We start from the raw sequence: 21,387 nt of genomic DNA on the forward strand, positions 1-21,387 counted from the left end.
ATGGTTACGGCCTTGATTCTCACATCTTGTCTACAAATGTCACCATGTTTGTACCATTTAGGAAACAGGGGCACGACCCCACACTTTGCGACGAACATCATCGCTTCATGTGACCTCTGTCCCAGGTGACTGGGGTAAGTGTGCCAAGGTCTTAAAGATATGTGGCAAGATATTATATCACCACTCTCATCTCCATATTTACCTTCATGTCTGTTTCCCTCAGCTGCTGATGACCCAGTTGAGGAAAAAGAAGAAGAAAAACATATTTTCGCTAGCATGCCTTGGTTAAAGAGGAGGAGGAAAAGAGCTGTAAGAAAATGACTCTCAGCCTTTTCCATGTGCTCCACCGTTCCTTCAACATTATGGCTTATAATTTTGCTATGATTTTCTTAGATGCCACGTAACATTTTTGAGGAGATGAAGTATCTGGAAATAATGATTGTCGCTGACCACAACACGGTGAGATCATCCAGACAAACCATATGAATTAGCTTAGTCTGAAAATTTCATTTTTGTATGCATTTCTGAATCAAAGCTCTGTTGCAAGTACAAATAGGGCACCCCTGCTCGTTTCTGTATAAATTATCCACTAGAGGGCACTAAATAACAAATGTTTTCATATCTTTCATGTACTGCACAACCTTGAAACTGATTTTCTATCTTAATCTCTTGTTTTCACAGTTTAAAAGGCATAAGAGTAAAAAGCATACCCGGAACTTTGCCAAATCAGTGGTCAACCTCGTAGATGCTGTATGTTTGCATATGCATTGCTCCCTAATATTTACTCATCTTGTGTTCGTCTTAATCTAAAATGCAAATAATATTCCCTTTAGATTTTTAAGGAGCAGCTGAATACACGCGTGGTATTGGTTGCTGTGGAGATTTGGACTGACAGGGACCGGATTCCTCTGAGCGTGAAACCGTTGGAAATGTTAAAAGATTTTTCAAAGTACCGACAACAGAACATCAACATTAACGCTGATGCCGTGCACCTCTTCACGTGAGTCGCTTGCTTTGCCAGTAACACAAAAGGATGCGGTTCAGTTGTGGGAGTTTCAGGGCAAGATAAAGATTGTGATTTTTGATTCTGTTTTCATGATCTGTGATTTTGTAGAATTCTAAATATGTGTGGGTCATTTTCAGGAAAGTGTGCCATTTATGTGTGAACTTTGTTATGATATTTTATTTAACTATGATAAGTGCATAATGCAAAATATTTTTTAAAATAAAAAATTTCTTAAATATTTGTTTTTCATCTGAATATCAGCCATTTGCATATCGCCATTCATCGTCATTACATTTGAAAGGAGCAGTAAGCAATTTCTGACAAAGACACTTGTAGCCAATGAGCAGTAAGGGGCGTATACATTCATTAGGGGGGAGGTGCCTATGTTGCATAAGCTGCGTCCCAATTCAGAGGTTGCATCCTTCGAAGGACACGAACTTCAAAGGCCATGAAGGTTGGAACGAGTGTTGTGACAGCTGCCGTTGATGAGTGGCAGTAATGTTTGTACTGGACTTTTTTTTAGTTCAAGTTATATTAAAGGGTTAGTTCACCCAAAAATGAAAATGATGTCATTAATGACTCACCCTCATGTCGTTCCAAACCCGTAAGACCTCCGTTAATCTTCGGAACAGAGTTTAAGATATTTTAGATTTAGTCCGAGAGCTTTCTGTCCCTCCATTGAAAATGTATGTACGGTATACTGTCCATGTCCAGAAAGGTAATAAAAACATCATCAAAGTAGTCCATGTGACATCAGTGGGTTAGTTAGAAGTTTTTGAAGCATCGAAAATACATTTTGGTCCAAAAATAACAAAAATTACGACTTTATTCAGCATTGTATTCTCTTCCGGAATCCTTTCCATTGAAATGATTCCACTGAATTGATTCCATTGAATTGAATTGATTCCATTGAATCCTTTCATCTGTCGGCGTTGGTAATGCACTTTTACATCGTTGTTTTTGGTGATTAGGACATCCGCGACATGCACACTTACGCACCATTTTAAAAAATATAGCAATACCAAAATACAAACAATGTAGAATAGCTTAAATACAGCGTGCGTCTCCCTCAGACTGTAAACGAAGCTCGGGCGCACCGGATAACACGTCAGCAGCGTCACTGCGGAGTCGTGAACCCGGATTGACAACAGACCCGGAAGAGAAGACAATGCTGAATAAAGTCGTAGTTTTTGTTATTTTTGGACCAAAATGTATTTTCGATGCTTCAAAAACTTCTAACTAACCCACTGATGTCACATGGACTACTTTGATGATGTTTTTATTACCTTTCTGGACATGGACAGTATACCGTACATACATTTTCAATGGAGGGACAGAAAGCTCTCAGACTAAATCTAAAATATCTTAAACTGTGTTCCGAAGATGAACGGAGGTCTTACGGGTTTGGAACGACATGAGGGTGAGTCATTAATGACATCATTTTCATTTTTGGGTGCACTAACCCTTTAAACTGTCTGAAAACAAAACAGGGTTCAAAAACTGTCTAAATATGTTCACCATGGTCCATTTTTGCACATAATAAGGAGTATAAACTATATATAATCACATCTTAGTAAGATATGTCAACATTTTAAACAATTCAGAGTTTTTTTTATTTATTTTTACATTTGTATCATTAGATATTTGAGTAAGTTGAAACAAAGTACTTGCGTTTAAAAGTGTAATTCAGCAAAAAATCTGTTGTCACCAGTGCGCAATGAATTCTGGGGTAGGCAAGGCCGCGAAGGATCCATCTGTTGTATCCTTCATTTTACGGAAAACAAAGGACGCATTTGGAGGAGCCTTCGAATTGGGACAGCCTTTGTTGCACCGCGGTGACGCAGTCGGCCTTCGAATGCTCCCTTCGAGCGATGCAGCCTCTGAAATGGGATGCAGCCGTAGCGTGTTTGTGAATTTTGGGGCGGAGCTATCAAGATAGGGGTGTGATCTTTTGGGTTGGGGCGTGTTTGTTTTGGTGATTTCAAATATCAAAAGCGTTTCTCAAAAATCACTTATTGTACCTTTAGTAAGTTATATTGAATTAAAAAAAACTAAATTTTACTTTCATGAAAAATAAAATATTTTAATTTCTCTGTATATGTAATATATGTAATATCAAAATGAATAATTTGTCTTTTCTTCTTTTCAACATTATGGCTGTGTGTTCTTTCTACTGTTTTTTTTTTTTTTTCTTTCAGGCTTACCAAATCAGTGCATCTTTTTTGGAAAAATATCATAGTAATCAGTTTTTACATTAAAGCAAAAGTGCAATGATATTAGATAACAAAAGCCTGATTCATGTCTGATAACATTTAACCCCAAAATATTTTGAATGTAACCCAGTTGAAACAAAGCATTATATATATTTTTAATTACAATCTGTAATTTTTTCTGTTCAAACTCAGAATACATAAATTCCAAACTTACTGTCACATGGTTAAAAATAATATAGCACATTAGTGTTAGGATTAGAGTTAGTAATAATAAATTCTATAATTTTTGAAAATGTCTTGCACAAATGACACAATTTCCTAAGAATGAGGCTGAATGCCATTGTTTGGTAATGCAGTTACAGAAAAATGTCACATTAAGATCAATACAAATCTCTTTCTGCTTGCAGGAATGTGACGTTTCATTATGGCCGGAGCAGTGTTGCATATATTAGCGGTGTGTGTTCCAAATCAAGAGGAATCGGTGTTAACGAGGTGAGGTTGGACACACACAGCATTCTGGCTAGACAGACTGGGCAATTTACAGTAAAAGCTTACCTTACAGCAATTTTAAATGACAAATGAAGTGAGTCATGCACTGCTGTATCTGTTTCTCTCTTTTAGTTTGGCAGCACATGGACAATGGCTGCCTCTCTCTCTCAGAGCTTAGCACAGAATCTCGGTATCCAGTGGGATCCTGTGATCAGGAGGAGTAAGTCTGGTGACAAACTACTGCATTTGTTCACTGTAAGACTTTAGGATTGATCAGAAGTGAACTCACAGACTTTCTCACTCCCTCTTGTGTTCTCTCAGAGGAGTGCGGCTGCATGGATTCATGGGTGGGATGTATAATGGAAGACACTGGGTATCGTTAAACACACACATTATTCTATAGCATCTCCCTGACTACCTTCCGGGCATTTTAGCTTCTAGGTTCCTGTCGTATTTCTTGATTTGTGTAGGTTTAATTTTCCCTGTTCTCCTCCATAGGGTGCAACATCCACGCAGGTTCTCCAAATGCAGCATCAGCGACTACAGGAACTTCCTTTTGAGAGGCGGCGCTTCATGTCTGTTTAACAAACCCAGCAAGGTAGGCTTGAAGAATAGTTTGGACAACATACAAAAACATGTAAAAAACACAACACTTCACCTGCATACACATGCCCGCAAATGTAAAGTGAATAAGTTAAAAGAACTGCACAAGACTTTGAGTGAATATCAATGGCCTGTTTTTCCACAAAAGGTGGCTTGACACTTACAATCACCAGTTTTCATTGTTTTTGTTTTTGTTTTGTTTGTTTTTTTCATTAAACTTATTTTCCCCAGTTATATGTCAGGAAAAAAATAAGCTGAAAGACAATGTATTTTTCACAGCACTTTTTCAGTAAAACAGGCATCTATTTTTTCAGCTAATGAATGAACAAACACAGCATAGACACAAAGGGGGGCGTCACTTCTGTATAGAAACTTGTTTCCACCATGGAATTAAAAAAAGGTCAATTTTATCTCACAATTCTGCTCGCAGTTGTGACTTTTTTTTCTTGCAATTGCGAGTTTAGATCCTCCTGGGACCCAGGAATAGACTTTTGTCCTCTGTAGTGGACATTATATTTTAGTGAATTTCTCTGACAGCGCACATGTCACAGTTTTAAGAGATATTTTTCAGGAAGTTTCACAACTGCCTCTTCTTGGTCTTTAAAAATGATGAAAAGAATATGATAATATGTTGTAATTATCATTTAAATCTGACTAATTTTCAAATTGTTTGTCATAACTCAACATCTCAGGATAATGTTATGGGGTTTCAAATCAAATAAATATCCATTGCAAAACAAAAAAACAGTACTTTTTGTCCACGAAAGCATTAAATCCATGAAATATTGATATATTACCCATTGTTTGCATCACATTTCTTCTGAATGATCTGCTCTCCATCATCGTTCTTCAAGAAATAATGCAATCTGAGCAGCGTTTATGTTGTAAAACTGTGTGTGATCGTATCTAACAAACAAATGAGCCCGTGTCCAAAGTATAATTTTTTTCAAAATAGTGCAGCAGTTTTAGTTATAATATCCAAGCAGTGCTGTCGGAGTTTTATATCCTCCTGCTATTGTCATTGTAGTAAATCTCAGGAACTTTTAGGCAATGCCGATCCAACAACGTGTGTTCTGTTTATCTTCCGCATGCGAGCACATCTACACAGACGCACATCAGTCTCGACTATTAATGCAGCAAGCCATATTTTATAATTGTATTAAAAAAGAGAGAGAAAAAAGCACAAATACGGCTAAGATGCCAAATTCAGCGGCTGGAATTAGCTGCTGAGGTCACATGACGGCTCATAGACAGCAGCGGCAATCTACCTGTCACTCAAGTGACCACGCCCTTAATTATGCAGAACTTTAAGGCTTAATATAATTTAAACGGTTGAGTTATAAAAAAATTCACCCCCCTCACAGTTGTCATGAAGGGCAAAATTAGCTATACAGACCAAATCCACAATTTGAACCAGACTGTAAACATGTTTTTTTCTGCTGTAAACTTGGCCAATTTAACATGGGACTCAATGAGATTCTGCTCTCTTCTGCAGCCTGTCCCTAGCGGCCAGTCGATGAATCGCAGTTTAAGTCACTTCCGTATTGGCTTCACGAGAGACTGGGGGAGGTCGCCGCTTGGTTTATTACACATTTTGGGAGACACAACAAGTGAAAAGGGAAAGAAATTACATATCAGTATTCCTATGAAATATAAGATATTATTATGAAAATCTTGCAGATTATTACTCCCATTATTACACTTCTTCTTTCATTACATGTTGCCTCAAGAACACATTAATATGCAAATTAGATACAATGTATCGAATGGGAAAACCCACTTATGGCTATTTTACACACATACTGCATAAAACAAAATTTTATATCAAATCATTCTGTTATATCTTTCATAACATAGATGAGAATCATCTTTATACAAAGTTTGGCTTAAAAAATCCTTAAACCTAAAAACTGATTGGTGATTTAAAAATAAATCCCATTGGTTTTGCCTATTCATGTCTTTTTTTTTTTTTTTTTTTTGCCTCTTCATGTCTTTTTGTTTTTGCCTATTCATGTTTTTTAATTTTTTTAAAAACTGAGTCCTGGTGTCCCGTCCTCTACAGAGGACATAAGCATAACATATGAATAAAATATCATTTTTCAAAAATTTATTTTTCCATTTTTTATCTCATGCTCTAAACAATGTAATGACATGAAAAAATACTAAATGTATACATTTTTTTCCTGGTTCTCAGGAGGATACGGCAGAAACAAGCTTCCATACCTCTGCTCTAAACCCTCTTTTAAAATCCTGCTGTCTTGGCGTGCACTTCTTTTTAATAATGTATGTTAAAGTTTTGCACTATTTTTGGATCCTGCCCTCCTACTAATCTATTTTTGGATCTACTTGCCTTTCTCTGTTTGTTCTGTTCATGTACCCGCAACCCACAAAAAATTAGGTTTTCAACCGAAAGCTGAAGTTGAAACGTTGAAGCAGGTTTTATAGCAGTGACACCAAATGTCATCAGTTCTCACATGTATTGTGACTGATTGTCATTGACAGCAAACTTAAAGCAAAAATCCAGTTCAAGCAAAATCAGTGGACATGATGCTGGATAAAACTTGTGCTTTGTGTCGCAGCTCTTTGAGGCTACAGAATGTGGGAATGGTTACGTGGAAGTGGGAGAGGAGTGCGACTGTGGAGCCCGAATGGTTAGCACTTTTTTTTTTACATACTTTCTCACAGACAATATCAAAACATAATTTCACGTTTGCTAGCCATTTTTATTTTCCTCTGGTTGTGCAGGAGTGCTATAAAGACTGCTGTAAAAAATGTTCTCTGTCTAATGGAGCGCACTGCAGTGACGGCCCCTGCTGCAACAGCACATGCCTGGTAAGACACTTCATCATGACTCCCACTAACCTCACCTACTGAGTGTCTTATAATGCACTGATCAGTTGTTTCTTTCAATACTTTTTTCAGTTCTACCCACGGGGATACGGCTGTCGATATGCTGTAAATGATTGTGACATATCAGAGACTTGTTCAGGAGACTCGGGACAGGTTTTGCTCTTCTTTTTTCTAAACCAGTATTTATTTTCTTTAAACGATGTCAATTATTTAAATATGAATTCTGATATATTAAAACATTTTTAATGGGGAAATGTCAAACAGAAAGAGAGGGACAAGTGCATAAATATTTTTACTACATAGTAAAAGCATAGTTTAATTTCAGTTAAAGCTAAATTGGGTAGTATTTCATTTTTTTCTAATTTCTGTATAGCCCGTTAAAATGTAATGTGATGAATATTCAAATTTGCTGATATTCCCATGAAACAAACATTTAAAAATAAAACTAATGTAATTTTTTTTATTTAAATATTTGCGTTATACAAATAAATACGTTAAAATGAGAGTTATATCTGATTTCTCCTGTAAATAATAATTATAGTAAGTCATGGTTACACAACAGGACATAACTGGTACAGTTTCCTGACAATGAGCCACTAATCAATTTATTCAGATGATGCAACATTATCTACATGTCAATCACATTAGCTATGTTTCCATCCGCCTATTTTTATGCACATTTTAAGATATTGCTTAAAAAAAAAAAAAAAAAGATGCACATTAATTCCAAAAATGTGCATAAAAAACGTATGCGTTCAATTGAGGCGGATCAATTTTTTTATCAGATAAGAAGACATGCGAATAAACTATGATGGAAACAGGTTTACCGAATAAATCCTTTGATGCGCAACAAAAAAAATCACTTGACTTTGTTTCAACAGTGGATGTGATTGGATAACTGGACTAACCAGCAGACCAGTTGCATCGCACAGCATTTCAAATGTTGATTTGATCATTCTGAAATAAAGAACCAAAGTCTGTCATCGGAAGGATTTGGTTTAATTCCCCCCCAGAAGCAAATGGGATGAAAACAGTGCTTTATTCGATATTCCAATTTTGCATATAAGTTAAAGGGGACCTATAATGCCCTTTTTAATATAAGATGTAATATAAGTCTCTGGTGTCCCCAGAATGTGTCTGTGAAGTTTCAGCTCAAAATACCCCACAGATCATTTATTATAGCTTGCCAAATTTGCCCTTATTTGGGTGTGAGCAAAAACACACCGTTTTTGTGTGTGTCCCTTTAAATGCAAATGAGCTGCTGCTCCTCGCCCCCTTTCCAATAGAGGGTGGAGCTTTAACAGCTCACACTTCGGTTGCTCAACAACAACAAAGAATCTCACGCAGCCAAAATGAGGATTGTCAGTAACGGTGTTCAGCCTTACATTGCTCAAACCGGAGTCGACACTGATGGAGAGACTCAGGAAGAAGTTACAACTTTTAGAATGAAACTGGACGTTTCTGAATGTTTAGTGGATAAATGTAGTTAGTTGCAGTGCTTTTGTGCAAATCCAGCGTTGAATTGATCCTCGTTTGTGAAGCAGTCCGGTGTAAAATGACGGCATGACAACAACACTCTACTACAACAACTCTTCCTCTTCTCTAAAGCAGCCCAACATGGCATCACCCCCTTTGTTGTGTGTTTTCGGGGGGCGGGGTTTATGTCAATTTTAGGGTTTGTGATGTCACCAACCCGGGAAGAATCTTGTTGTAGTCCCTACCAGCCATTTGTTGTAGTCCTTTAAAAAGCGATTTCTATAAAAGAAAATATCTCCCTTTGCATTGAACTTTGAGTGTTATAACTTTGCAGATGTTGTTTATGCTCAAACAGCAACATTTCACACTAACTAAAGTTAAAAAAGTGAAATCATAATCAAGGACCCCTTTAAATTTGCAACTTTGGATGGAAACATAGCTGGTGATGATGATGTGTCATACCCCTCCCCAAAGCTTCACTATCCGCCATAACTGCCATAACTGCCATAACAGAAGGCATGTTATTCAGTAAATGACAGCCCGCCTGCAGTTTTAACACTTCTTAATAATATGCGGGGCTGAAACATTAACTTTGATAGTGCAGTTGTCAGCTGTCTCTCATTTTGCCAAGTACCATTAAATAACCTGTTTCACAATCTTCCCTCCAAGAACATATAGTTTATGTGTCCAGTAACTAAAGCAAATCACATTTAGTATCATCAGAAAATACTAAAACTTAAATAATGCTGAACTAAATGGTAAAAATACTGGGTATCTTTTTATTTTTTTTATTATTCTTTTTGCAAAAAAAACTTCAATAATATCTAAAGATCTTTGTTATTCTTACAGTGCCCCCCTAATCTTCATAAGCAAGACGGCTACTCCTGTCAGCTCAATCAGGTCAGATAATATCTATATAAAGCAATTTCAGATACATGGCAGAACAATATTGAGGCTATTTTTGATCAAACCCTCCACACTTTATTTGCTACTATTCCAGGGCCGCTGTTACAGTGGTGAATGTAAGACTCGGGACAGTCAATGCAAATACATCTGGGGTTCAAGTGAGTGACACTGATGCTTTCAGAGTACTCAACTCTTCTTGTCAAAGAAAACACTAAAATAACTGCAAACACCCGCTTGTGTGCGGTTCCTCTTTTTCCTAACTCCATTCTTTCTCTTGCTGCTCTTTCTATCTGTTCTCTCAGAGGCTGGAGGGTCAGAGAAGCACTGCTATGAGAAGTTAAATACAGAGGGGACAGAAAAAGGCAATTGTGGGAGAGATGGAGACAAATGGGTGCCCTGCAGCAAACAGTGAGTCCGTTCCCCAAATTATTTAGAGAGCAGGAATATGCGGCACCATGAATCTTTAAAATGGTACAAAACCAGGTCAAGTCTAGATGGAAACTCTTGTTCTGCAAAGTTTTCAGGAATGTGCCTTGCTGTTAATGCTTTTTCACTTTCTTTAAACCTGCTGAAACTGATGGAAAGCATTGAAAACTTTGTGTCTCCTTAAGTTTGTAAACCAGGGGCCTAATGTATAAAACTTTCTGTACATTTCAGCCTAAAAGTGTGAGTACGCATAAAAGCCAATTTTTCAGAAATTCATGCATACGCCTGAACCTGCGCAAAATTCCCTTTATTGGCATGTGTATTTATTTGTGTTGAGAGTCTTGTTTTATTGGCATAGTGTACTTATATTGTATGCTACTGATAATATCAGCAACATCTTGATCTACGTGGGTGTAAGGAAATTAGAACAAGCAGCGAATGTTTGCCAATAAATGCTGGAAAAATCTGTATGTGAATCCCACGTGAAATTTGCAGAACATGGGTTACCGTCTAGACACCATCTCTAATGCTTTCCAAATCCTGTGGATTTACAGCGACGTGTTCTGCGGGTACCTGCTGTGCAGTAATATTGGGAGAATCCCAAGGATCGGAACACTGAAGGGTGACGTCACTCCCACCACCTTTAACCATCAGGGGCGACTGGTGGACTGTAGGTCTGTTCCTGGATCTCTGCAAATCTTTTCCCACTAAATCTTCAGGACGAATCTCTTGAATTAAATTTTTGACATTTTCTGTTTCTCCTTCGTCTGTAGCGGGGGACATGTGCTGTTGGATGATGACACTGATCTTGGGTATGTGGAAGACGGTACGCCATGCGGCCCCTCTATGATGTGCCTTGAGCGGAAATGTCTACCCATCTCCTCCCTGAACCTCACAGCCTGTCCGTCTGGCCCTGGCGGCCGAGTCTGCTCTTCTCACGGCGTGAGTGATCACCATCTGACACTCACTGCTAGTTGGACTTGGACGCAAACCACAGACACTAGGGTTGTCAAATGTAATGGTACCAGTCAGTATAAAAAAATAAGCTTACCAGGTATATTTGGTACCCACTGATACATGCTGCTTTCAAACGCTCTCAGTCATATCTGTGAGCATCAAAGTTTTTATAAGAGTTGAACGTTGTATCACAATCGTATCCGTTGAGCATGTGAACGCAATGGTGCTAGTCAGTCAGAATCTGCTAAACACTGCTTTTGTTATGTTCAATGTGAGCCACACACATCAATTTTTTGAAGGGGCAGATGAAAGCAAATTTTACTTGCCAACCAGACAAGTAGCCTGATTAAAACCTCAATAACAAAAAAATAACTAGGGAATCAGCAAAACGTGAGAATGATTTTATTATGTTTAGTGTAAGTGGTGATCGATAGTGGATAATAATAGCCTATATAATGTAGCCTGTAATATATAATATATATAATATATAATATAATGTAATTCAGTGTTTTGAACAAATCGGTTGAGTGAAAGATTCAATGAACCATTCATAAATAACTGCCACATTCTTGAATGAATCAGCCGTTTGAATGAATCGTTTGAATCAATGACTCATTATTAAAGGGTTAGTTCACCCAAAAATGAAAATTATGTCATTAATGACTCGCCCTCATGTCGTTCCAAACCCGTAAGACCTTCGTTAATCTTCAGAACACAGTTTAAGATATTTTAGATTTAGTCCGAGAGCTTTCTGTCCCTCCATTGAAAATGTGTGTACGGTATACTGTCCATGTCCAGAAAGGTAATAAAAACATCATCAAAGTAGCCCATGTGACATCAGTGGGTTAGTTAGAATTTGTTGAAGCATCTAAAATACATTTTGGTCCAAAAATAACAAAAACTACGACTTTATTCAGCATTGTCTTCTCTTCCGGGTCTGTTGTCAATCCGCGTTCACGACTCCGCAGTCACGCTGCTGCGTGTTATCTGGTGCGCCCGAGCTTCGTTTACAGTCAGAGGGAGATGCACGCTGTAAACAAAACAACCTTCGCAAACATGTCTAAGGATTTCGACACAGAGGAAGACTTGCATTTTTTTGCTCAGCCATATTTATTTGAACCCGAATACACGGACGAAGAACTAAGAGCGATGGAAGAAGCTCCTACACAGCAGCAACCGCTGTCACAAGCTTCGGAAAGGCAAAGAGCAATAGAGACCTGGTGGTGTAAATGTCAGCAGCGTCTTACGTCAGCAGCGTCACTGCGGAGTCGTGAACGTGGATTGACAACAGACCCAGAAGAGAAGACAATGCTGAATAAAGTCGTAGTTTTTGTTATTTTTTGGACCAAAATGTATTTTTGATGCTTCAACAAACTCTAACTAACCCACTGATGTCACATGGACTACTTTGATGATGTTTTTATTACCTTTCTGGACATGGACAGTATACCGTACATACATTTTCAATGGAGGGACAGAAAGCTCTCGGACTAAATCTAAAATATCTTAAACTGTGTTCCGAAGATGAACGAAGGTCTTACGGGTTTGGAACGACATGAGGGTGAGTCATTAATGACATAATTTTCATTTTTGGGTGAACTAACCCTTTAAGACGGTCACTTGCCACCACCTACTGGCGGTTTAGTTTCATGTTTAAAAGTATCACCCCCCAAAATTTCTTATTTGTATTTTAAAAAAAATATTTATCTCATAACATTAATTAATGTTGTTGTAATTTTTGTCAGTGTAAAAGATTTAATTTGGTCTTGTTCTAATTGAATTAAAATGAAAGATAAATCATACATTTAATAATATTGCCAAAACATAATAAATTATATTTACACCATAAAAAAATCCATTTTTTTCCGGACAAGCAGCTTTTTTTACTTGAACAAGGACAAGCACATGACAAGGCTTAATGTCAAGTCCTGCTGCTAAATCCACTGCAAAGTTTCTGGATTGACAACTGTATTGAAATGTGTGATTGAAACAGACACTGGAATGATTGACAGTGATAACTAACGGATGAGACAAAATGGGACAAGCTTTTTAAAAGTAGTTAATTCAGCAGTTTTTACTCTGGTACCGAAATTGGTACCGACTACTGACATTTTGGTGTTGTGACAACCCTAACAATGTTGTGACAACCCTTGAAAATAATCCTGTTTGAATTCCCACTCACCAAAGCCAGAAATCCACTCAAATCCACTTACAAATTTAATCCAGAATGTTAACAACAGGGATTGAATTCATCCCATGCATTTAGTTCATATCCAGAGGATTGATAATCTATTCAAGACACCTAAAAATAACATATCCAACATCTATAAGAAGGGGACTGATTTTGATTTCAATTATGCTTAAAAGTGCTTAACTTTTTTGGGGGGTTGCCTCTCATTGTCAGTAAAATAGCCAATCAGACACATTCTTTGCCTGTAGTGCTTTGGGATTTGCTGACATCAGGTTTGTTGAATTTTGGAGAGAGGAAACTTCTGAAATCACTTAAGCATGGGGTTTTTAAACCTTTCAGTGCCAAGTCCTGTCAAATATGGCAATCCGCTTGCAAGTGACCTGCTTCCAAAAATATAATGGCAGCTACCCTGCCGTTCAAAAGTTTTGGGTCAGTAAGACAAAAAAAAGTTGTTAATACTTTTATTCAGCAAGGATGCATTGATCAAAGTGACAGTAAAGACTTTTACATTGCTACAAATAAAATTATATTTGAAATAAATTATGTTCTTGAACATTCTATTCATCATGTAGAATTAATTATCACGGTTTCCACAAAAATATTAAGCAGAACAACTGTATTTAACATTGATAATACTAAGAAATGAGCAGCAAATCAGCATATTAGAATGATTTCTGAAGGATCATGTGACACTGAAGACTGGAGTAATGATGCTGAAAATTCAGCTTTACGGGAATAAATTATATTTTAAAATATATTAAAATCGAAATGAGTTATAGTGTGTGTATTATAAAGACCCATTTATAGTGTAAGAAATGATACATAAAATTATAAGCATGATATTATACAGATATGTTGCTTTCAAAACTAAATTTTTTAATAAAATTATAATAAAAGTGATCAACTGAATGAAATTGGCATTTATATTGTTATTGTACTAAAGCAAAAAAAACATTTATCTTTAATTCAGTGTATAAAATATTATTAAATATTACTATATTTATAAAACCTAAAGAAAAACTTTTTTTTTAAATATAAATGTTTTAGTACTGCAAGTAGAGATGAAAATTTTAAAAGACTTGCAAATGTATTTTTTTACAAAATGATATGCTTATTTGTTTTTATTTACTATTATTAAAAACTGTCTATTAACCCCAGGCTCACACCACACACAGTACAGCATACTGACATATTTCTCCTAATGTGTATCATACCTTTCAGGTGTGCAATAATGAAGCAACCTGCACCTGTGACGCTACCTGGGCAGGGACTGACTGCAGCATGCACGACCCCCCGAAAGTGCCGCCCGTCATCGAGGACCCGGGTCCCAAGGGTTCGTGACCTCTCCTAATTCTCTAAACATAAAAAGCTTGCCATAAACATACACAGATAGTCCTCAGTTGCATACACACCTTAACTCCAAAAAAGAAAATCCACTGCAAAGCCATTTCCAAAGATCACTGCTTTTTGTAGGTGTCACTTTTCCCACTCACAAAACTTTTGCAAACACTAGTACGTGTACAATTTTTTTTTTAAATGGGGCCTTGAGTGACATTTTCTCTGCTGAATCACCCCTATTTCCTCTGCACAGTGAGCGTGGCCACAAACAGGCTGATAGGGGCAGTGGCAGGGACCATTCTGGCCCTGGGGGTGATTTTTGGAGGCACAGGGTGGGGAATAGAGTAAGCACCTCTTAACCCTTTAATGCCACTCCCCCAGCAAGAGGGAGATCCTGTGATCCCCTGTGTGTGCGCGTGTACGTGCGGTTGTGTGTACGTGTTCTCCCAGTGGCTTTGTCCGTTGTGTTGAATGTGATGGTGCCTTGTAATTTTTGTCGTGTAATTGGACTGATTGATTGGTCTATCTCTTATTTTCTCCTCTCCCCCTGGCTGCTATTATCATGGATATTTTTACTATCACCCTGTGTTAATGGAGTGTTGCGGTGCTTCCCTCTCTGGTCCATGTGGGGCATTTACATAGAACAAAAGATTCAAAGCGAGGATCAAGAGCGAAGAGCAACCGAGGAAGGTGGAAAAACATGAGATGACTTGGACTGACATTGACACAAAATCCCCTCGGAACTGGCCCACTTTCTGAGCTGAGCAAAATAATCCATTCTAACTAGGTCCGACGTGTGCGTGAGTGGGTGAAAGTTCACCATGAGTGTGTTTGTAGGTTAGTGTTTCTTTGTGTGTGCGTCTGTGCATTTGTTTTCGTCAGTCCTGCGTTGGTAGCGTAGCTCAAAACACCCGCTTTAAGATCTTACCCGACAAACCCCTGTGCCGAAATCTGCAGCCCCTAAATTCTCCATACCCACGTCCAATAACATCCCACACGCACACACACACACACACACTATTCTATTAATGGTAAGTTAATTGAGCATAATCTACCCTACGGATTCCCAAGCTTTTCCCTATGTCAGTAATCACATGACTGAAAGAGTGTATAACATAAGTGAAGTCCAGCATTTGATGTGTAAACCCTGCATGCTGAGCAGGTGCCCCCTGCAGCTTACGTCATGTTTCTCTCCCATCATGCCCTTCTACAGGTCCTAGTGCCACCAACCTTATCATAGGCTCCATCGCAGGGGCCATCCTGATGGCAGCCATAGTGCTGGGGGGGACGGGATGGGGATTTAAGTAAGAGCTGCACCGCATGCTTCCTATTGCCTGCCAGCCTGGAACAGGCTCATTCACACTTAAACATACACACACTCACATACACACACACACACACACACACACTTTTGCATACATGCACACAACACTTCACACCACTACACGCTCACATTCACACACACATAAGGGCCTGGGCTTCTGCTACAGACAACAGATTTTAAAACTAGGTCATCATTTTAAGTCCTAAATTCTGAGTTATATGCTACGATTAAATGTAAATTCTATTTTTTTCTGTAACAATATGTCATTTTAACAACCTGTAAGTTGTTTAAATGTAATATTTTCTAATATTAAAAATATTTAAAAGAATGCTAATATCTTTTTTACACATGACTTTACCTCATTAGCACATGTTAGCTAGACCTTTAGTTCTTCAACAAATAAAAAAAAAAAAACTGGAAACTGGTCACTAAAATAAAATGAACAAAATGGCTACATATGTAAAAAAACGAATGTCAAAACATGTAACCTAATTGGTTTAGTGCTCTGTAGACTGTAGCAGAACCTCGTTCAAACTGGCCCATCGCTTGACATGCATGCGAGCAAAATGGTAAAATGGATACTGAGCAAGATGTTTAATGACAGTTATGAATTAACTACGATATAAAAGAGAAGAATGATGTGTAGCCTTTTTTGTAATTACATGCTAACATTTCAAATGTGTACAATAATCAGTAATGCCATGACCAATTTATGTAGTAAGGTGGGAATTGTTTGAGAATTGTATGCTTACCTAAAGCTACACTATGTAACTTTCTTTTTTTTTTTTTTTTTTCAAAATGAAGGGCTGAATTTTGCGGGAAACTTCGTAGTTCTGACATTTGTATGTGTGTGTTTATATTATATCCATAAATAACATATAGAAGATCAGGCTACTACTATATGCAGTGGAAGGTGTTGTAGTTGCTTGAAGCCACAACAAACGAACCTCATAGATGAAAAGAGTTTGCAAGTAAAAAACAAAAGTGACAGCGCCCGTACCTAAAACATAAATCAACACCAGCTTGGATCGTCACATTTACTGTGCATTGACTTAAAGGGTTAGTTCATCCAAAACTGAAATTTCTGTCATTAATTATTCACCCTCATGTCATTCTAACCTGTAAGACCTTCGTTCATCTTCAGTACACAAATTAAGATATTTTTGATGAAACCCCAGAGGGTTTTTTTCTCCCATAGAAAGCAACGAAATGACCATATTCAAGGTCCAGAGAAGTAGTAAAGACATTGTTAAAATAGTCCATGTGACTACAGTGGTCCAACCTTAATGTTATGAAGTGACGAGAATACTTTTTCTAATGTAGAACACAGAAGCTCTGCACTTCATTCACTGCATCAACTGTGTAGGAGACTGATAGGGAAGAGAAAAAAATCTTTGAATAAAGTTATTTTTGTTTTGTTTTTATGCACAAAAATTATCGTTACAATAGTCCACGTGACTGAAGTGGTTCAACCTTAATGTTATGAAGCGATGAGAATAGTTTTTGTGCGTAAAAATAATGACTTTATTTAACAACATCTTCTCTTCTGTGTCATTCTCCTATGCTGTTTACATCCAGCGCTTCCGTGTTTACATCAGAACGCTGGCTCAGTATTGGCTGATGCTGTTCACATGAGCAGCACGATGGATGCCTTTGATGCTGACTCAAGAGCCGGCCAATAATGAGTCGGCATTCTGACGTAGAACACGAAAGTGCTGTTTTGTTTTGCACACAAAAAAGTATTCTCGTCGCTTCATAAAATTAAAGTTGAACCACTGCAGTCACGTCGACTATCAGACAGAGTCATATACCTCTCAGTTTTCATCAAAAATATCTTAATTTGTGTTCCGAAGATGATTGAAGGTCTTACGGGTGACATGAGGGCGAGTAATTAATGACAGAATTTTCATTTTTGAGTGAACTCTGTGCTTAAAGTGGGAAAATAAAAGTGCCGGTACTCCCAATGCTCAGTTCAAAACGCGTCCCTGAAGAAGGGAGGGTGCGGCAGGCTTTCGTACATGCAACATGTCGGAAGTGCCGGTACACAAGGAAAACTGGCGGCACCGGCCCATTTCAAGCACTGAGTGAACTAACCCTTTAACAATGTTTATCTTGGTAAAAGTGCCAATTTCTAAACCAAATATAACTTTGGTCTATTTGCCTGTTATATAGCCAACTCTGTATGCAGAAAGAACCAATAGTTTCTAGCGTTTTACCTTTTCTGATATGAATAGCATTCGTTATGTCTAATGTCAGCATAGCCAAACTTTTGCAACGTTATTTTTGCATTTAAGCTGCTCAAAAGACATTTTTTGGATATCTGTCTTTATATTGGTTTATTTATTGGCCCCCCAGCCATCAGATTCAACCGTGCAAAATAGCGTTTCAAAGCCAGTTCAAACTTGGTCCTCGAGGGCCACTGTTCTGCAGAGTTTAGCTCCATCTTGCCTCAACACACCTGCCTTAAAGTTTCTAGTATGCCTAATTAGACCTTGATTAGCTGCTTCAGGAGTGTTTAATTGGGGTTGGAGCTAAACTCTGCAGGACAGTGGGAGTTTGGACACCCGTGGCACAACTTTCGTAATTACCAAAACAATGTTCCTCTGCAAGTAATGTTTTAAAAGTTACATAGTGTAGCTTTAAAGATTCCAGTAAATGTGTGTAACATCAAACATGCTGTTAGCGTAACTTTACGGGTGATTTGGTTCAAAAACAGTATCTGAATGTAGATTAGCAACTGTTTGTCTGCAGACATGTAAAACCTTTCCAATGGCCAGCGTAGACCCAACTAGGAGGAAGTTCTTTAAAGCTAGCTTTGAGATTTGGAGATTATCCGAGAGGACTTAGCTCACCTCAGCATGCTCGTTTGCACATAGCATCTTGACTGAGCCCATTTAAAGTTTGCATGCGGACTGGCTCCAAGCCAGAGCTAAAGCGGAGTGCTATCAGAGCATCGCACAAAGGCTGGGCTCACCTCAAGTGAAGGGAGGGGTGGGATGTTTGTTGTTTTCCTTGCTTGGAGAAGCGGGGTGGGTTGTTGGGGAGGGACGGGGTGGGCAGGGATGACGACTTTCTGACCCGCTCTCCTCGCCGTGATCTCTCTCTCAATCCCCCCTCCGTTGTCTGAAAGGGTGAGAGTTTGAGCGGAGAGGGGTGGAGGTTGTGTCGTAGGCAGCCTTTGTGCCATGGCTGGCTGCCACGCCCTCTTATCTCCCGGAAGGCCCTGGGCCCCCTGAAAACCTAGAACAGAGCAAGAGCCCTCACCCCCCACCCGGACTCGCCCGGCACCGCTGCCTTTACTGCCTGCTTCACAGAGACCTGGTACAGACACACGCGCTGCACTGCACCTGCATGCTACCCCAGTCACCCCCCCTACACAGCGATAGTGGCGTCTCCCACCTAACCTCTCTATGGACAGGTGCATGTTAAACTGCTGGGATGCCCCACATCAAGCCACGCTACGGGGAGGTTGTGTCAAACCCCTGTCGTTGTTGGTGTTGTTGCAGTTCTTGTTGCCTTTCTTGTTGTTCCTGGTGGTATCGTCGTCGTTCATGTTGTGGGTGTTACGTCCTTTTCTGACCCTCGATGTTGTACACTCTTTCTTGCTGTTCTCTATGTCTATGTCCGTGTTTTCTCCCAGGAGGTAATGTTCTTTTTCCACATCCTTTGTTGTCTTTCTAACACATACTCACCCGCAGTCAGGGGAGGGACACTCCGTGTCTCTCCTTGACGCTGCGAAGGACAGCCGCTTTCACCCGCCGCAACCCAACGGCATTAGGGGTCGAGGAAAAACGTTACGGGTAGTGATTACGATAAACGATTTCAATCGATTAAGAAGCTGATGAGACGACAACCACGTGGTTGCTGCGGGTTAAGGCGGTCAGATGGGCAGCAGATTGTATGTTGATGTCTCTGGCATTGCCTGCACTAACCCCCCTCTCGTTTGTTTTGTCCTGTTTGTCCTCATCACCAAGAAATGTCAAGAAAAGACGATATGACCCTAACGCCAGTGCCATCTAAAGGCTAAGAGAACTGCATCCTTGCCTAGTGTGCCCCTGGGTTCTGTCAGAACCCGCTGGACTCTACCCTCTCCTGCTGCTGCCGACAGCGTTGGCGTTACTTGAATAAAAAAGGACAGAAAGCGAGAGAAGAAAGAGACTCAATGATCAAACATTTTTCATCCAAAGTCACGTAGAACTGCTTCTCTAGCGCTGCCCCCATTCCTTTGCCCTCTGGTCTCGAGCCTTTTAGCAACCCTGATAACTGGTAGTGGATGGTTCCGCTCGTCGGGGCACGACTTCCGATTTACACGCCCCGATCTCCGGTTCCGACCCAGGCATGACCAGCTTCAGCTGTGGACCTCGCATGGCAGAGGAGGGACACCAATATTTGTTCATTAAAAAAAAAGAAGAATGATTTGAAGTTCCAGTAGGTGGGTAACACATCCATGTGTGCTTCGAGGGGCTAAATGAGAGGGACCCATATCTTCTTCGGACAAACACTTTTCAAGGCATAACTTTAAAGTTTTTCTTTTTGTTATTTCCGCATGTTATATGGCAGGCACTTTCTGTAGTATTAACGAAACCCAAATGAAAAAGTAAAAATTCAATCCATTTGGTTGGCAGCGAAATCACCACTGTTATATATGCCTAATGACGTCAATTACTGTTCCCCTTAAAAAAATTTTTTATTTTTTTTAAACTGGCTGGGCCCTGTAGGTCTGCCCTGACCTGAATGCCATCACTGGCCAATCAGAGAGCTGCATGATGTAATTGCACTGGGGGCAGAGCCCACACAGCCTGCTGCGCTTTTCAAGGTATCTGCATGTCAAAGGAAAAACAGTTAACATTTACTTACTATGCAAAGGGGAAACATTGCACAAACCTTATGGTTTGGTAAAGAATTCTCAACTGAGACCAACAATGAAATTGATCTCACGCTAGCGGATTATTAATAAGGCAGTCTTTTATATGCTCGGCCATCTATGTTTGACATTATAATAAGCTTCTGATTACTTAAAATGAATGTTTCTATGAAAATCTCAGCTTCTGAAAATTAAAATGTCATTGTCATCTGTGTGGGACAGCATAATTAAGGCACTTGTGATAATATTATTAATAGAATGGGGCTATTGCAGTAAAGGGAGCTCTAATTTTGGCAAATGCCACTGAAATAAGAGCAGAGAGAGGGTGTTTTTCTATACCATCATTGATCTGCACCATCAGGTTTTTGAACTCATCTTCTAAACCCCGAGCCCTTTTACAGCCATCTCATGTTCCCATGGAAACATTGCCAAAACAACAAATACTACTAATAAAGAACTTGACAAAAAATTTCCTCTTTGTCATCTTTATTTTTTTCTGTACAATCCCAAAATTTTGATCATTAACAATGAGAGTTGACACAAGATACATGTTATCAGTTCAGAATGCTTTAAAGGTCATTTTCGGAAAGGGTTTGAAAGCATAAGATCCCACCCTCCCTTTAGAGCGTCTCCAAAGCCACGCCTCCTTCAAAACACATGAACACGTACAGCAGGGAGCAAACAAAAGCATCATGAGAGACGCCATTATACTACCTCATGTCTCAAAACACATGACATTGCAAT

At 39.0% G+C, this 21,387-nt stretch overlaps 1 protein-coding gene across 5 annotated transcripts in view; it reads left to right on the forward strand.

Annotated features, from left to right (window-relative positions):
* adam23a (ADAM metallopeptidase domain 23a) overlaps window positions 1–21,134 on the forward strand; it is a 32,961-nt gene extending 11,827 nt beyond the window's left edge. The window contains exons 7-27 of one of the 5 annotated variants that reach the window (XR_007186234.1): window positions 62–134; window positions 224–309; window positions 394–459; window positions 682–750; window positions 834–1,000; window positions 3,627–3,711; window positions 3,841–3,928; window positions 4,030–4,081; window positions 4,207–4,306; window positions 6,891–6,962; window positions 7,057–7,143; window positions 7,234–7,314; window positions 9,487–9,537; window positions 9,638–9,701; window positions 9,846–9,951; window positions 10,524–10,643; window positions 10,743–10,911; window positions 14,339–14,450; window positions 15,669–15,759; window positions 18,910–19,100; window positions 19,754–21,134. Coding sequence is in view for 4 of the 5 variants with exons in the window: in XM_048200582.1 (XP_048056539.1) it covers window positions 62–134; window positions 224–309; window positions 394–459; window positions 682–750; window positions 834–1,000; window positions 3,627–3,711; window positions 3,841–3,928; window positions 4,030–4,081; window positions 4,207–4,306; window positions 6,891–6,962; window positions 7,057–7,143; window positions 7,234–7,314; window positions 9,487–9,537; window positions 9,638–9,701; window positions 9,846–9,951; window positions 10,524–10,643; window positions 10,743–10,911; window positions 14,339–14,450; window positions 14,709–14,799; window positions 19,754–19,799 (1,785 nt within the window). In the remaining variant the exon portion in view is untranslated. Of the gene's footprint in view, window positions 1–61; window positions 135–223; window positions 310–393; window positions 460–681; window positions 751–833; window positions 1,001–3,626; window positions 3,712–3,840; window positions 3,929–4,029; window positions 4,082–4,206; window positions 4,307–6,890; window positions 6,963–7,056; window positions 7,144–7,233; window positions 7,315–9,486; window positions 9,538–9,637; window positions 9,702–9,845; window positions 9,952–10,523; window positions 10,644–10,742; window positions 10,912–14,338; window positions 14,451–14,708; window positions 14,800–15,668; window positions 15,760–18,909 lie in introns of all 5 variants that reach the window. The other 4 variants (XM_048200582.1, XM_048200581.1, XM_048200583.1 and 1 more) reach the window with 4 other exon arrangements.
* The last annotated feature ends 253 nt before the right edge of the window (window positions 21,135–21,387 follow it).

Source organism: Megalobrama amblycephala, linkage group LG8, assembly GCF_018812025.1.
Source record: "Megalobrama amblycephala isolate DHTTF-2021 linkage group LG8, ASM1881202v1, whole genome shotgun sequence".
NCBI classification, from domain to species: Eukaryota; Metazoa; Chordata; class Actinopteri; order Cypriniformes; family Xenocyprididae; genus Megalobrama; species Megalobrama amblycephala.